Genomic DNA, 17387 nt, shown 5'->3' with positions numbered 1-17387 from the left:
AAATATTCATTGCACTATTTAAAAAGCAGGGTAACAGTAATGTCTGAGTTTTTCACCTAGAAGAAACACTGGGTGCAACACTGTGCTTTCACAGACACTGGTATACATTACTCTCCTCAATTAGATTTAGAAGTGCATGTGAAATTGGAAGTTCACTTTAAGAAGGGTTTTAAGACTTTTGGAATTTTGAGTCTTTTGAGGAGGAAATCTTTCTAGCTTGACTGAAAGTACATATAAATGTTTGCAATTTTTAAATGTATTATATAAAACAAGTAAGTTTAACACTGGAACGAATTCTGATTTGAGGTGTTGAAGAAAACATTAAGCAGTCAGGATTTTAAAGTCTGTGTCTCAGCTCATTTGACTCCTGACGATGCACAGGACAGTTGAGCTTCTGGGATGAATCCTCACCTTTATTCTGAAGATGTCAGTGGATAAATTATGTTGGTTTAGCAAATTTTTGTAGACTTTTTTGCAACACATTGACTCTGATTATGTAGTGAAGTGAAATGTGGCAGTGTCCAGGTTTAACTGGGAAAAGCACACTTTTTTCATGTTTCTCAGATTCACTGGGTTGCGCATGGGGAATCACGACACCAAAGCGCTTTTTATGACTGTCACATGGTGTGACAGAGTTGGGAACTTGGGTAAATTTAACTGCACTGGAGGGGGTGGTGGAGGTAACAGATGGAAGGTGGTGGGGCTGGAGAAAGTTCAAGCGGACCAAAATAGAGAATGAGTTTTACTTGCATGATGAACACAAGGAGATAGGCAAAGTGGTGCAAGAGTCTGGGTTTCTCTTAAGCAGCCCTTCCAGCCTTCTGTTATTTGGTATCTAGTATAGGGTCTTTTTGTGCACACTTCTTACTATCAGAAATAAATATATATATTCCAAGGTGGCTGGGGATTTTCCCTTGATGAGAGCGCACAGCCTGCCGTGTGGAAGACCCACCACAGATTTCATCTTTTTATGAAATTGCGTTCACGCATTCTCCAAAAGCATGCATTTTTCATCATTTGCACTTTATTGATCAGCCCTTCCTGAACCTTCCTGAATTTTCATCCGTAATTAACGATGCTTTACATTATTCTGCTTAAAATTTCAAGAGCTCATTTTATACTGCTTGTTTGGGGATTTGCTTCCTTGGGAGAATTTATTACTGTATGAATGAAAATGCTTTTCTGAAGCTGTTAATCAGTTCAAGATTTAAAAAATTAATTGAGACTATTTCTCATTATTATTAAATTCTCAGGGGTGCTATAGGGTGTGCACACTATTATAATCTAAATCTGTAATTTGGATTTTCTTCTTGTGCCCTTTGGCACAATGGTATACATGGGAATTTTAAGGAGAGTGGCTGACACTCAGCCCCCCCAGCCACAGTGAAGAAAATGTGCTCTTTATTATTTTCTCATCAGCTGCAGCCTCCTGTTAGCAGTGAAATTGTTTTGACAAGTGCTGTTTTGACATACTCATTTATAGAAGGGCTCAAACTAATCAGAAGAACTTCCTAACACTGTGGACTGTTGGGCTGCAATAGAATCTTCGCAATGAAGTGGGGGAGGACTCATCATGTGCGTTGTTCTAAAATTGGTTGAGGCAAATCACCAAAGAATTTATGGAAGGGAACATCTATTCTCTGTCACAGGATGTTCTAGATAAGATAATAGTCTATTTCTATCACTCTTTGATGTTGAATTTTAGCATTTCAAGTGCTAGATGGAGTGATACGTTGCTTGAGCATGTACCTAAAGACTGTGCATGAAGTCTGATGACACTGGGTAATAATGCTGAGGCTCATCCACGAAGCTTTTATACATAGAGCCAGTGTTACCTCAGTGATTCCTTCTGTGCAGTGCGCTGAATTGCAGACAGTTGGTAAGTTGGGTAGAGAATGCTGTTTGTCAGCGTCCTCTTTTATAAGAGGCTTCATTCATCTTTTGTAGCTCTGATGAAACAATTTGCAGCCTGCAGTCTGTTTAGTTCATTGGTTTTCATTCAAGTGAGCATTCATTCTGAGGCAGAATCAGTGAATGACAGAATGGCTGAGGTTGGAAGGGACCTCTGGGGGTCACCTTGTCCAACCCCACTGCTCAGTTATGGCCACCTGGAGCCAGTTGCCCAGGAGCATGTCCAGGTGGCTTTTGAATATCTCCAAGGATGGAGACTCCACAGCTTCCCTGGGCAGCCTCACACTGGAAGAGTGTTTCCTGATGTTCAGCTGGACCCTGCTGTGTTTCAGTTTGTGCCTGTGGGCCCTGGTGCTGTCAGTGGGCACCGCTGAGAAGAGCCTGGCTCCATCCTCTTCACACCTTCCCTTTGGGTGTTTATGTGTCTGTAGAGTCCCCTCTGAGCCTTCTCCCCTTCAGGCTACAGTCCCAGCTCTCTCAGCCTTTCCTCCTGTGAGAGATGCCCCAGCCCTTACTCATCCTCATGTCCCATGGCCGGTCTCTCCCCAGCTGTTCCATCTCTCTCTTGTGCTGGGGAGGTCACAGCTGGGTCCAGCACTTCAGGTGTGGCCTCACCAGCGCTGAGCAGAGGGAAAGATCACCTCCCTCACCCTGCTGGGAATACTTTATTTACTCCAGCTGAAGGCACCATCCACCTTGTTCACAGCAGAGTCATCTTTCTGGTTTGTGTTCAACTTGGTGTCCACCAGGACCCCCAGCTCCTTCTGTGCCAAACTGTGTTCCAGCTGGTTGGCACCCATCAGCTCTTTTGGCTTAACATCTATCCCCTTTAGACGATTTTTCTTAAATTTTGTGATCTTGGCAGAGAATGTACAACTCTTTAATTGCAGGATGCCAAAATCCCTTGCCAAAAGTACCTTTTATTCTCATTGATACATTAGTCTTTTTATGAGATACTTAATGTATTTTGCCATGCAGATTTTCTGAAATGTAATTCTGCAATCTGTAGTAAGTTTTTGGTATGGTTTTACCAGTCACTGTAAATTCAATGAATCTGAATTTACAGCAGTTGTGGTTTCAATAGGCTTAAAGCAGCTGTGTACATAAAAGTACTTTGCTTTAGGAATGGGTTTGAACTTTCCTTTTAAAAATCTGTATAATCCTGGCTGTGTAGAAGAATACCTCTGTGTATAGAGCTGAGGGCTCTATTGATTAAAGTCCATTGACACAACAGACCTCTCCTATTGATCTTGTTTTTTTCATTTTATTCCAGTATGCGTATCTAATATTCTGAATAGTTGCTTATATATAACAATGCAAATACAACCCCAGGATCACAATTTAATTGAATTAGCAGTCATGGATGAAGATACTGAATGTTCTTAAAAAATAAATTTCATGTTCATGAATCATGAGGGTAGTGAATGTTGGCCTTGCCTCTACCTGATTGCTTGAGAACATTTTTATAGGGAATAGAGAATGGTGACCTAAACGGCAGGATAGTGGACTGGAATTACAAAACTGAGAAGTTTCTCACAGTTTGGCTTTGGACAACTTTGGAAAGTTCTTTGTATCTCTCTCTGCCTTATTTATCTCACCTGTTAATTGCACATTATATCTCTCTGCCAATAAATATTTATTAATATATACTATATAAATTAAATCGTGGTGGTCTATGATTTACTAGTGGTCTGCAGTTCAGTTTCTCTGCAGAAATGCTACCAGATTGATTTACGTGGGTACCTGTAGCATGAAGACCACGCGCTGTTCCTAAATGGGTAGAAAAATACTAAATTTGGAGTCCTGACAAAGTGCTCCAGTATGTTTAGGAAGAGCATAATGTCATAAGAGTAAGAAAGGACATTCCTGGAGAACTGTGGGATACTGCCAGCAGGTACAAGGTGTTAGTAGGCAGTGAGCTAAACTCTGTCCTGAAGCTCAGTGTCATAGTTCAGTACTGGCTGCAGTTGGCAATCAGGTTCTTTTGAACTGTGTGTTCCCCTATGCATGATCAGCTTGCTCCAAAAACTGAAATACATTAAATACTGCGCTAGTAGCCCTGCTGTTTTCAGGATGATGTAGTTTGAGAGACATATTGACCAAAGGCCTCAAATTTGACAGAAAGTCAGTTTGAAACTTAACCTACTAATTGTGAAGACAGTCTGTTTCTGGCTTGTGGAGTGATAATTAAAATCCTGTTTGCAATGAAAACTCAAAAGCACTACTAAATATGAAGTAGTTCTTTACTCTGCCGGGCTTTATACTGAATGGTCTGGCTCCAATTCTTACGTCCTACATGACCCAGTAATCTTTAAATATGAGAAGAAAAATTTCTTTCAACTCCAGTCTTGTGAAGTGATATTTATTTGAATGACCAGGACCTTTCAGTTGCATACTCCAAGTGTGCTGCATATTTAGCATGGAAATCGATGAATATGAGGGTATGAGAGAGACATGCACTAAAATCATAAAGACATCATCTTGGACCGTATAAATCTATAAAGTACTAAAATGAATTTAAATAAATTATATATTATATATTAAAAGAATTAATCTTTAAAAATTCTTGTACAACTAGTTTGTGTTGTTATTCAGATATCGGTTTAATTCCATTTATTTTTGATGAACTCATCATCCTAAATTTGCACGAGTTTCAAATGATTAAAAATGTTTATATCAGTCCAGAATTACGCAATAAAACATATTATAGCTGTTCTTTAATTATAATGGGTGGTGGGCACACATTTCATCCCTGAAAGACATTTAGTACTATTAAACTGTTTGTGTGGGTTTGATTATTCATGAATGTGAGTTTTATTCACTATCTTAACATATCTAAAGTTTTATGGTTTACCACAGTGTCCTCAAAATAGAAGAAAAATGGATCTAAGGCTGTACCATTTATACAGGCAAAACTATTCCTGCCTGAGAAGGAACTGCAAAGGCCAATATAAATATAAAGCAATTTAAATCAGGCTGTGAAAACCTCCATGACTGCTGAGGAGAGAGGAATATGTTATTTGGTTTTGATTGTTTGCCCAAAATCTCCTAATGAGTTAAAATGAACATAATTAAAAAGGAGGCTAAATGTTAAGGAAAAATTTCCTAAGCAGTTATTCCAAAGCTTGCTGCTGGCTTCAGGCAGAGGTGGGGGCAGTCTTTATAATGTGAGATGTTTAAAGCTGTGAAACTAAAAACTGATGATTAAAAATTCCAGTAGACAGTTCTCAGACAGATGTCTTTCCCGTCCTTTCTGGTGTTTAGTATCTCTGTTGTCTTAAGAATGAAGTAGCCCCGTGAGGTTGAGCAACAGCCACCAGTCATTAGTCAAATGTAACTTAATTACAGAGTTATCTGTGTTCTCTAAGTTACCATTTGTTTAACAGCTGAATTGCAGCACCAGCTGTATCCTTGGTATTCCAGGCACACTGGGTTGCAAACCTGTGGCAAGGTCAGAGTGTTGTAGCCTCCCCTACTTTTCACTGGGAAAATCTAGTAGGCTTTAGGGGGGCTGTTGGCACTGTATTCCTGCTTTGTGTTGCATGTGTTTAAAACTACAGGTAGGGCCCTCCTGTAGTGCGCTGTCAAAGCTAATATAGAAATTTAATAATGTAAAAAAATAAGGGTTAATAATAAAGGATAAAATTCAGCCTTTTATATGAGTTTATGTAAAACTGTGGAGGTAGGCAGATGGGAGGGTTTGTTGGAGTTTTTTAGAGAGAAAGAGATTTTTTCATCTGTTCTCATCCGAACTAGTTGTCTTTGCTTTCAGAGTTTATTTGAAATAGTTGAATGAATCCTTTGCAGCAGGGACACTTTGCATAGTGCTGTCAGTGCCATCCCTTTCTTGCTATCTCTGTCTTCTGGAAGTGAAGCTTAGGCTGGAGTTGCAGATGAGAAGAGGCTGTATTTTAAATATATATAACTAATGCCTCAGTTGGCTGGGTACATTTTTCTGGTGTTTTTATGTTGAAGAAAAATACTGTAATGTGGAAAACAAAGCTGTAATGCTCTGGAAGCAAAGGAGTCAGCTCTCAAGGTGCAATTTTAATTCAGGAAGCTTGAGACCTGTGTGATCCTTTCTTATTAGTACATGCTTTTCCTGCTTATAGGTCTCCTAGTCAACGGAAACTAAAGATAAGGAATGTATATTTTTTGCATGAAAAAGAATACAATAATGGTTTGATGAATAGACACTTCTATAATAAAACTCTTCTGTCTCATTGAAACTGTAGATTGCTAGCCGTTACATGACACTGAACAGTTTTCCTTTTAGTATTATCACACAGTGACTTAAATGTGATGGGGCATTAGAAAAGATTGAATTATTTTAATTTTACTTTTTCACAGGGTTCTGAAGCCATTGTGTTTTATTTTGAGATAAATTACCCTATTTATCTTGTCTGCATAAATACCTTTGTGAATAATGCAAGAAGCTGGAATGCTAAAAGTAAAAATTATGGACCTGTTCTTAAAGGACAGGATTAACATCCTGCAAGAGCTTATACAAAACCAACTGGTGTCTTTATTCTTCAATACAAAAATGTGCGATTTTGAGCATTTGCAAAGCCACTATAGTGGAGTGTTGCCAGATCCATTAACAATTTTCTACTAATGGTAGTTAAATGACTGAGTGGGGTAAAAGCAGGCAACAGGATGGTCTGTACGAGATCTCCTTTTACATGGATGTTATATCACGGCTTGAATGAAAAAAACCTAGAAAAACAGTTTCATGGTGGTAAGAGCAGCCATTTCTTAAGTTGCATTAGAGAAAGAAGTGAAAAATACTACCCTTAATGCAAAGGTAGTGCAGATATTTAGCCAGAGACTGCAGAGGAAAATTAAGACAATGAAAATTTTCAGTTCCCAAGGAAACCTTAAACTGGCAGGCTCTCACAAGCACTCAGTTTCAGACTTTCTAGATATTAACACAGGCATGCAGAAAGCCCATACAAAACTGCCCGTCCTGCTGCCAGCAGCACTGAGGACAGGCAACACCTACAGCATGGGAACACAGCCAAAAGATGCCCACCAGTTGTTTCTTCTGGCCTGTGTGAAGTGACAGAATTTTTGATCAGGTTTTAATGTGCTCCTTTGAAAAAGATTAGAATTTTGACACTGTTTTCACTCACAGGTCAGAATTGTACACTATTATTTCATATATAACATAACTTAAAGAAGAAAGTACAGGTAGCACATTCTGGTAAGCATCTGCACACACAAAACACACAAAAATAGTGTGTATATAACTCAAATTCTATAGCAAAACCCCAAACCAGGCTTGGATAGAAAGACTTTTATCCTGAGGCAAGTATGCAAGTGTAGTGCTAGAATCTAAAGATGGAGAAGGAAAGATGAAGATAAGTGAATTGATTCTAATTCCCTGAACTGGCTCTTATGTATATCAACATTTTTCTGTGCAGAAGAAAGCCTCAAAAGAAGTGTTTTGAAAAGACACAGGATGTCTAGCTGGAAATGGTCTATTAAATGAACTAAATAATGTCATGGTATATGGCATACCATTTTATAAAGCTGTTATTTGCTTTTCCCTCTTGGTATTCTGAGCATCCTAAATCTGAATTTCTAAAACATCCACAATATTTCCCTATTCCTGCAGACCTGTGTTTATACGCATGCAACAAATAACGCACAGGATCATAGGAGAAGCTTACAGACCTCATTGTGGTATTTCCAACCCTTTTAGTGTTTATGTGCACCGTTTCAAGAAACAGTAACGTGTTGGGTAAGTGGAGATGCCTTTAAGGGTTTTCCTTGTTGGCACTGCTCCTCATACATACCATATCACATGGTGCTGCTAGTGATGTGCTGCCAAAGGAACCCTGACTGCTGCAGAAGCAGAGGGAGAGTTGCTTCCCCATTCTCCTTCCTGCACCATCCTCCCAGCCTGTATCAGCACCTGCATGCAGGAGAAGGCTGGGCTGGGGAGCAAGGAGGAGTGCTGAGCTTAACCGCAGGAGGAGAGGCAGGGTAGGAAGAAGAGCTTGAAGAGTTTTTTACTAGTTGCTTCCACACCAGTGGTATCTGTCATGGCAGATTTTCCCAAAACACCCACACAGCTTCTTTTGTCCTTTGCCAAAGCTGGCATAGCTCCACTGGTTTAAGGAGATCAAGGAAGTAAAGGAGAAACCTGTAAGACTGAAAGCAAGTCTTTTTTTCCTAGCTCTGCTGGTTGAAGAAATTGGTTAGTGTCTCCCTACACATCAGGGAACAAAAGCTGTAACAGGCATGGTACTGCCACAGTAAAGTCATCTAGTCTTGAAAGAGTTCTATGTATTATTTTACTTTTTGATATAATGTAGAGACATAACCTAACTGCTCTTCCTCCATTGAGTAAAGTGCTGCTTAGTTTTGGCACCCTGGCAGACAGGCTTTCCGAAAAGTAACCTGCTAGTCAGTTAGTGTCCTTTACTATGAGCCTAAATCATGTACTTTTGAAAGGGCTTAAGTTTAGAAATGAACTTTAGGAATGCTCGATTAATTTTGTAAATTAAAACTGTAAAATTGAACAGATAGAAGTCCAGTACAGGACTGACACAAGGAAGCAGTCTTTAAAAAGGAACATCCTCCAATCCAGCACTGGGAAAGAAAGGAAAGTAAGAAGGAGGACTCATTTGCGATTGACCTGCAGTAGCAAAGTCATTCACTTTCCAAATAGGATTAAATTTGTTTCATCAGCCATGACATGTGAAAAGATCATGGTTAAAAATTCCATTTGCTGTAATGAATTGAAAGTGTCTGAGTTTGCAAGCAGTACTCACTGTTGATGGACAGCTAGATTCGTGCAGTGTTTTAACACTAAAATTAGCTTCCACAAAGTAAAAAGTACAGAAAAGGTGGCAGCAGTGACAGATCTTAAAGCACTTAAAAATTGACTTTATTGTTAGATGGGAGCTGAATAAAGCTAGAAATAAATAGTGTTTATGACCCTGTTATGTAGATAACTTGGTTCATGCTTGAGTGAGGGCGATCACGAATCTTGGAAAACGGCATTTTTTAGGTTTCTCAGCCATATTTCAACAAGACTAAATATTGTTACTGAAATGAGGAAAAATCGAACTTCTCTATGGTATTGCTTGTAAGATGTAAGAAAATGGGATAGTGCTGAAGGATACTTCATTCAAATCAATTTCCACGTACATCAACATGACTCCAGTGCAGTCCATGAAAGCATATTGGTGTATGTATTTTGGAAATTGGGATAAAAGCTACACTCTGTGGTTAGTTAATAACCTTAACTCAGTCTTGCATCAGGATCATGAGACATTTGCCCTTTGATGCATGTAGAGCTAAATGTAGTTTCGAAATGTATTTTCACCAAGTTTTTTTTGTTTGATGTGCACAATTTTATCCACATTTTAAGTGTGCCAAGAAAAAAAATCTCAGTGGGTGACAGTGGGAATTACTTAGGAATAATTTGATTCTCCTTTTAATTGATAAGCTACACAGCTGAAAATTGTCCAAAATCTAAAAAAAAAAAAAAAAGCAGCTTGAGCTGAATAGAGGAATGAAAATATAATGGCCTCTTAAATTACCACAAGGTTAACATATAATTAATTTGCTAACTTTAATTACAACCCTACAAAATGTGCTGAAAAATGCTCAAAGGGGAGAAGCAGCCAGGTGCCAGCCATGATTAGCCAAGGTTACTGGCAATTACGAGGTCTCTATTAAACATGTTACAGAAATTTGAGAAACCCCTTTCTGAAAACAGCACATTTATTGAAACTCAGCAAGGTATTCATCATGCTGTATCTTTCCATTGCTACAGACTTGCTGTCATTTGCCTCACTCTTTTCCAGCTAAACGTTTTATTGCAGCTGAAACGTGGACTGCTTTTTCTGTTTGTCACACGCTGTTACACTTGTACTGGGTATTTATTTTGATAACATAAACAAAAGAGATTAACCAGTGTTTGCGAAGTGTTCTGAGCACCTTCAGTTCCAGGTAGCTGCCAATATCGCAGCTGAATGCTAGAAACACAAATCCTGAAGAAAATGCTTTTTCTTTCCAAGGTGTCCTGGAACATGCAGTTTGTAAATCAGGAATATTGCTGAAACTGCCTTTTCAGTGGACAACCTGTTCTGCAACGCTTTAAGTGCACAGACAAATGTAATTTCTGAGTTAAAAAAGCAACCCAACACAAACAAAAAAACAAATAAGGAACAAAAAAATCTGCATGTTTGCTTTGCATTTTTAACAAATCATGGTGTAAAAGAATGTCTTGTCTGTAACAGATTACATGATGTATTACTGTTAATTTTTACTGTTGTTATGTGAGTCATACTTTAAATGTCTGTTGTTGGGAACTGTAATAAACCTTGATCCATCTATTAAAGGAAATCTTTAAAAAAACTCCAAACCAATAAGATTTTTTAAAAAACAAACCTACAGTATTGGTGTCAAAGGAAATTAATTTCCTGGCTGGCTTGTGTTTTTCTCTGAGGCAGATATTGATGAGTGTGCAGAGGGGATCATTGAGTGTCACAACCATTCACGCTGTGTTAACCTCCCAGGGTGGTACCACTGTGAGTGCAGAAGCGGTTTCCATGACAATGGAAGCTATTCTCCTTCCGGGGAGTCCTGTGTTGGTAAGCAATGATCAGTAGAGCCTTTTTTTTTCCCTCCTTGTGCATGGTGTTCCCAAGTGACTGTCGAGCCGCTATCCTGAGCAGTGACTGTGTTTCAGGCCGGAACGGGGGTGCACCCAGCATGTCCGTGTCTGCCAGCACCCGCAGCCACGCAGGGGTGCTGGGCCATGGCACCGCACGGGTCTGAGGGGTTCCCACAGGAGGAGATCCAAAGCGCGACTTACTGCACTGCTCTGTTTAGCAGAGCAAGTGGCTGTGAAACCTGAAGTGGAAGTGCACTTGCTGGGGAGCATAATTGGCCACAAAAGGGGAAGAGGTGGTTTTCCAGTTCCAGGTTTCAACAGAGTGGTAGAAGAACATATCTGTGGTATGTCTGTGTTGCTTTGGTTTGCTTGTTTTCCATTTTTCAGCATCTTCATAATTTAATTTTTAGAATTACGCAAATAGCATCAAATTCTCTATGCACCATATTTGCAGAATAAGGTCCCAAGAGCATGAACAGAGAGGGATTTTTAATGGATGCAAAGGGGTTTGTCCGTTGTTTCTATGGGAGGACAAAGGATGAGGCTTCATGAGGAATTAATGCTGCCTCCTGCAGTCTGTGTGCCCTCGACTGGCTGTAGGACTCTGGGTGCCACTACAGCAAGTGAGCAGCAGTAAAACCATAGTGAAGATGGTAATTCTGCCTTACCCTTGCCTTACAGTTTTTCCACCTTTTCAGTTATTTGCCTTACACATAATTTCTATGTGGTATTTTATCAGGTGAGTTTAAAATTGTTTAGAAGGGATCCCATTTTAACTTCTGTAGAGATACGGATCAACTGGCTCATAGTGTTATGTCTTTTCTTTGGACTTTCAGTTACTTCATCTCTAGTCAGTTATATGAGATTTCTATAAAAGCTCTTCTTCTCTTTTTGTGGTTTGTTTTTTTTTAATGCTGTAAATTTCATTTATCATGGCCATAACTTCAAAGGGTGTTTTCTGTGATTTAAAGTCTGTAATTGAAATAAAAATTAAAAGAACAATTTGTAACAAAACTATATAAATTTACTTGTAAAAAACATTCTCATCTTTTATGAATTCTGGCTATTAGAAGTACTTGGGATAAGGTAGTATAATAATTTAAAAATGCAGAGGAACAATAGTGATTTTCAAAGCAATATTTTGTAGATTGTCCAGCTAAATTATTTTTTTACACATTGTCCTAAGCTGATGGGGAGCTCAATAAAATCAGAGCAGTGAACTTCTTCAGAGGGTGGCTGTGTAAAAAATGGCAAATTTTACAGCATTTCATGATTCCATAGATAAAATAGATGAAAGTCATGTGTTTCTAAACAAATTCTCAAATGTTAAGAGTTCTCCTCTGGTTTATTTGAATGTTGTAAAATGAGTGATGAATGGAGCAATGTTGAAGATACCTTCTTTATGAGAAGACAAAGCAACATGATATAACCTTCAAAAAGCCCTGAGGCAACTGGGGGTGAGAGGCATGTTTAGCATTTCTGGTGCTTACTTGTACCACTCACGTCGGGAGCCCCATCCCTCCTAACTGGTGTAGCTGATTTGGGAAGCAGAAGATGAAGAGCCAAGCTGATGTCAGGAGAAGACAGACACATAGGCAGGACTGTGGATGACCCCCAGGTAGGCTCAGCTGCTGGAAAGGTCAGTACTGCTTGCACTGTATCACTGCTGAAGGGCTGGATGCTGCAAAAAGAAGCCCCAAACGTTCTGTGTTCTGGTAGAGACTGGAGGGATAAGATTTCATGAAAACACACTGCCCTCATTTTGACCTGCACAGCATGCTGGAAGTTTGTGAGGTTAGGTGCTTATCTTGCCGTATGCAAGTTGTAAACAGAATGTGAAATTAGTGGGGTTATTTTAATGAAATAGCTTCTCTGAACCATCTGCTGCAGGGTACCAGTGAGGAAGAGAAATAAACCAGTTTGCTTCACCAGTATAATGAAATAAAATAATAAAAAATTAGTTGGAAGATTCTGCTAGCCCATATCGACAAATTTCAAACCATGATGTTTATTTTAAAATGCAACAAAGAATTGGTTAAAACAACAGAGAGAAAACATTGCACATTCTAGCTAATACATCACATTACAGAGTTTGTTTGCATGGTGGAGCATTTAGGGTCAGAACCGGTGTCTTTCACTCTATTTCAGATAAAAGAGGGCTCATCTGCTTAGCAACAGTATTTTTTCCTGGTGTATTGTATACTGAATTTGTAGTGTGTACATGAGATGGGTATGAGACATTGTCTTTCAGTATGTTTTGAAACATTTCTTCTTCCTCCCTGAAGGACAAACTTGGAGAACAATAAATAGGCTGAAAACATAAGTAAAATAAGATTAAACCCTCCCCTACAAAATAATAACAATAAACACTACTACTAATAATAATCATAAAGAAAAGAAGATCACAAGACAGTGAGAGGGAGTACTCATCTCTGACAGATTGCCCAACGCACAGGCAGCCAGTTGTTTTTGCTGGATACATTTATGTATATATTGGTTAACCTCTTTTCCCTCCATTTTTATGTAGGTGGTCTTAGAGCTGAGTCATTGCTTACACTGTCTCTGCAGTGCTTGCAAAACATTAAGAAAAATAGCATCTATTTGGGAAGTGTTGTGATACCTCAGTGCTTCTAAAAGCTGTATTCTCATTGACAAAGAGAAAACAGTGAAGTCTGTCACCTGGCAAGGGACAGTTGTGTAAATCAGTAGATGTGGCAGGGAAGGTCATAATTTTGCACCAAAGCCTGGGTAATAAGGATGTGTGGCTTAGCCAGGCCCCTTCAAGACAGGGAAAATTCTTTCATTGCTCAAAATATCAACCAAAGACAGCTTTTATCAAAGATGTCAGCTTCATGTAGTGACGGTGAGCAGGCTCAAATTAAGAGAATGTAATTTGATTTCCCACAGGAGTGTTTTTATGAGGCCCTGGTCTTTCACAATGTGTTATTGAGAATACTGCTTGCAGACAAAAGACAATTGCTGTATGAAGTTGCTACCAAAGTTTGCTTGGCAATTAAAACCTGTAGGCTACAGCTGCTGTGTTGTTTGGTTGGTTGGGTTTTTTTTAAATTTTGTAATAGGAGCTTTGCTGCACTCTGAGGTAAAGAAGCAATAATACTTCATAGAGAACAGTGAGCTGTCATGTGATGCAGCATTTGTGACTATCTACTGATTAAAAAAAGAGCAAAGCAAATTATACTTTGGAATCTCCATCTCTCTAAGTGACGTGCTTCCAGTCTGTAGAGTGATGTTCAGACCCTGGAGTGCAGATTTACTGATTTTGGTTTTTTTCATAATGATTTGTGTTTCTGGGTCCCTACATTGGGACTTGCACACACAGAAGGAACAACAACCAAGGCAGCAGTACCTGTCAGGTTTTGTTTATTTTTTTTTTCTTTAAGAACCACTACAAATTTTTCAGGCAGGCTTAACATGGATCCAGATTCACCATTTATTTCTGCCTTAAAGGTAGTATAGCTAGACCTTACTGCAGGATTACTTTGGGGAAATGAGAGCTGGAAAAATGTAGGACTCAAGAGCTCATGAAAGAAAACTCCACAGGGATTAGTCTCCCACAAAATCTGGGTGCAGCAGTGCTTGAGGGTCAAACCTGAGTGGGCTTTAAATCAGTTCCTGAAACTTTCATGTATTCCATGGTGTACTGCAGTGGGGTCTCTTATCTAGATTAGAAAGCATAAGCAAAGGACATTAGGTTTTGTTTCTTTTTCCCCCTTTCGGTGTCACACAAAAAGGTAGACCCATGCTTTGAAAATCTTCCCATATACCTGAGAATTGCTTTCCTGTCTGTTGGTAGAGAAGTGCTATGTAGGCAGAAAGGTTTGCACATGGTACAGAGTATCCAAGACCAACTAGAACCTACTATTTTACAACTTTGTTCTGTGCTGCTCATAGAACTTCATAGAATTTCTTAAAGCTCACAGTATCAGAGTTGGTGTCAGTAGATTTTATCCTGTAAAATAAACATTATCTTACTTACTTTCCATTTAGTAAATCCTAATTTTTGTAATCTGACAGAAAGTTGTGTTCCATATCTTCAAGGTAATTGTGTTTAGCCATTTCTGTATTTTTAGAAAGCTTTAGTAAATTCTATATTCAGAATCTAATTTACTAAGCAGTGTTCTTTAATAGACCTTTATGTCTCTATAGAATAAAAATTCTACATAAAATATTTTCTAGATAAAAATTACTCTGTTTGGTGTTATTTTTTCAAAGACACCTCCAAATAACTTTGATTTAGAAAGAAGGCAGAAATCATTAAGTGACAGGTTGCCTGTGAAAAATGATTTGTCAAAACAGTGTTTAGTTAACTTGTACATACATTGGTTTGGGAGCCCAGCATACATTTTTAATGTTAACAATATACTGTAATGGTTTAATGTACCGTAACAGTTAAAATTAGCACATTAGTAGGGTTCTTTCTTCTGCAACAGCTTATCATGATAATACAGAGCACCACACTGCATTGCTTGCTTGTACACATTTATTAAGGTGCTATGGAAAAGTCTTACAATTAAAACCTGAATAGCCTTGAAAACTAAGAAATGAAGTAGCTAGGGATTGATTTAAAATTTCAGTGAAACCAAGTTAATGAACTTGTGTTGATATGTACAGTCATGCTTGTCTTCTGCCCGATTCAAATGCAGTGGCCGTGGGACCTCTCATAATATCTGAGGCAAATTACTTCTCATTACAGCCAAAAAGAATGGAAAAGGAAATTGCATCTCAGGGGATTATTTGCTTCCATTTTGCTTCTGGTTTTTTGTCTGCCCGCATTACTGAGCTATCCATGTATTTTGAGAGTATGTTGGAAATGAGCATGTCTTGGGTGGTTTGTTTTCTTTTTCATCCACAAAATGGGACTGGTTGCTAAAATGTGTATGGTCGGGTACGTATGGTTGTGCATTTGTTTATAGAAGCACTGCCTGGAGTGTTTGAAGAGTAAAGATCTCGGTCAGTGGTATGATGGTCAGCACGTCTTGGCAGCAATCCCCTGGCTGCTGGCTATACATTGTTGATAGAAAGTTGCATAAGGCTTTGCAGTACAAGCAAGTTTCTGCTCAATACGGGTGTTTCACCTACATCCTCACTTCTCGTTGAAAAGGAACTGTCTGGAGAGGGGAAGGAAAACTCTGCAGCTTTTATTTGGGTTGATTAGTAGGTTTTTGCCACAGAGAATTTCAGTATAATGAATAAAATTGCAAAATCCTATTTCAGGTGTGAAAATCAGATTCTTTCCATAGGTTGACAGGATACATGAAAGAACTAATCCCTCGAAACCTAAGGACAGACACTTTGTTCTTGTCCTTTATATATAGGAAAAGAATATGGAGTCTCCTTGCTATTTCCAGTGTTCTTCAAAGTGGCTTGATTTATAAATTATTATTTTATCTCCTTCCTTCTTTGTGTTGTTATAATGGGAAATGAGATTTGTCTGCAGTTTTGCTGTGCCCATCATTAAATGTTCCGTTTTTGAGCCTGCATCTTCTGAGAACAATTGCGGGAGAGCAAATGAAACCTGAGGGGATGTGGGAAATTTGAGCTAAGCAAGGATTTGAGTACTACAAAAATAAGCTAAGTGCAAAAGTCTTGTCATAGTTTTCACGTTCACTAAATTACTGTTTTGGACTGGGCTAATTTTTCAACACCTAAGTTGACACATTGATTCCAGTTGTTAAGAGAAATTTCACACTAAATACAAGTATTTTCTACCATGCTTTGCATAGCCCCCTACATGTTGATCTCACACTGATATGGCCATTTGATCTCCATTAAAATGAAATACTTTCTGTACCTAACTGAGAGCTAACAATGTGGGAGCATTTGGCTGGGGTTTTTTCCTTCCCCACCCCCACAATCTGGTTTAAGGCTGAAGGAATGACAGGGACAAAAACATGTTATGCTTATAACTTTTTTCCCTCAAGTTACTGATAACATTGTCTGTTCTGACTTTATGTCTGTTCTGACTTTAGGAAATGCAATCAGCGACAACAGAAAAACTGCCGAAGGGATATTCTCAGAAAATTAGTTCTGTTAAAAGTTCAGCTGAAAATGAGTGCAGTGTCCAAGCCTTTTATATCTGATTAATGACTAAAACTTTTAAATAATAAATGCCATAAAAAAAATAATAAACTATTATTTGCATAAAGAACCAAAAAGCTGTGTAGCAATTAGGAATTTATGTCCATACTTTGCTTGATTCTTCGTCAAGAATCTGCCATTTACCAGTTTGGGCTGCTTGTAATGGGGACATCCTTTTTATGTGTGCTAAATGGAGAACAGCAGCAGAGGTACGTAAATAGGGGGTTCTTCCCTTCTGCATATGCATAAGAGATTAGGTTGGCTTTGTGAACAGGTCTGTACTACTGAGAACATGAATAATGTTAGTTTCTATAATTGCTAACATCTGGCTTTCCATAAATCTGTTAAATTACATGGAAACAGAATTAGATTTCAGTGTCATAAGTAAAGCAATTAAATGCAACTCTGTAGGCAATATGGCTTTATATTCATCTGTGAAATCCTTTTAGTTTTGAACTGTGAAAGCTACCCTTCTAATCTGCACTGTTATTCTACTACATCCTATACAGATTATCGTCAAGGAGCTCTTAATGTGGTAGGGAAGGCAATACTGATGATGCTTGTTGAAACCACCAAAGGCAAAGTGAATGCTTCATTTATACCTTTGTTTTCAACAAAAAATACAAGTAAAGTCTATTGAAAGGAAAATGGCATATCTTTAAGAATGTTCTAAGTTTTACAGTAGCTATTTGGATATAATTCATTTGATACCAGTTCATTCGTAGTTCTCTTCATGTCAGTCTTC

General features: G+C 38.5%; 1 protein-coding gene across 3 annotated transcripts in view; it reads left to right on the top strand.

Moving 5' to 3' along the window:
- Positions 1-17387, top strand: part of NELL1 (neural EGFL like 1) — a 297795-nt gene that overhangs the window by 268352 nt on the left and 12056 nt on the right. The window contains exon 16 of one of the 3 annotated variants that reach the window (XM_039552596.1): positions 10446-10520. The exons of 1 other annotated variant lie outside the window; for it this stretch is intronic. In XM_039552596.1, the coding sequence (XP_039408530.1) occupies positions 10446-10520 (75 nt within the window). Of the gene's footprint in view, positions 1-10379; positions 10521-17387 lie in introns of all 3 variants that reach the window. One more of the 3 variants, XM_039552595.1, reaches the window with a different exon arrangement.

This window comes from Corvus cornix, chromosome 5 (assembly GCF_000738735.6).
Source record: "Corvus cornix cornix isolate S_Up_H32 chromosome 5, ASM73873v5, whole genome shotgun sequence".
Lineage (NCBI taxonomy): Eukaryota > Metazoa > Chordata > Aves > Passeriformes > Corvidae > Corvus > Corvus cornix.
The sequence above is the reverse complement of the archived record's forward strand: the minus strand, read 5'-3'. Positions and strand labels throughout refer to the sequence as shown.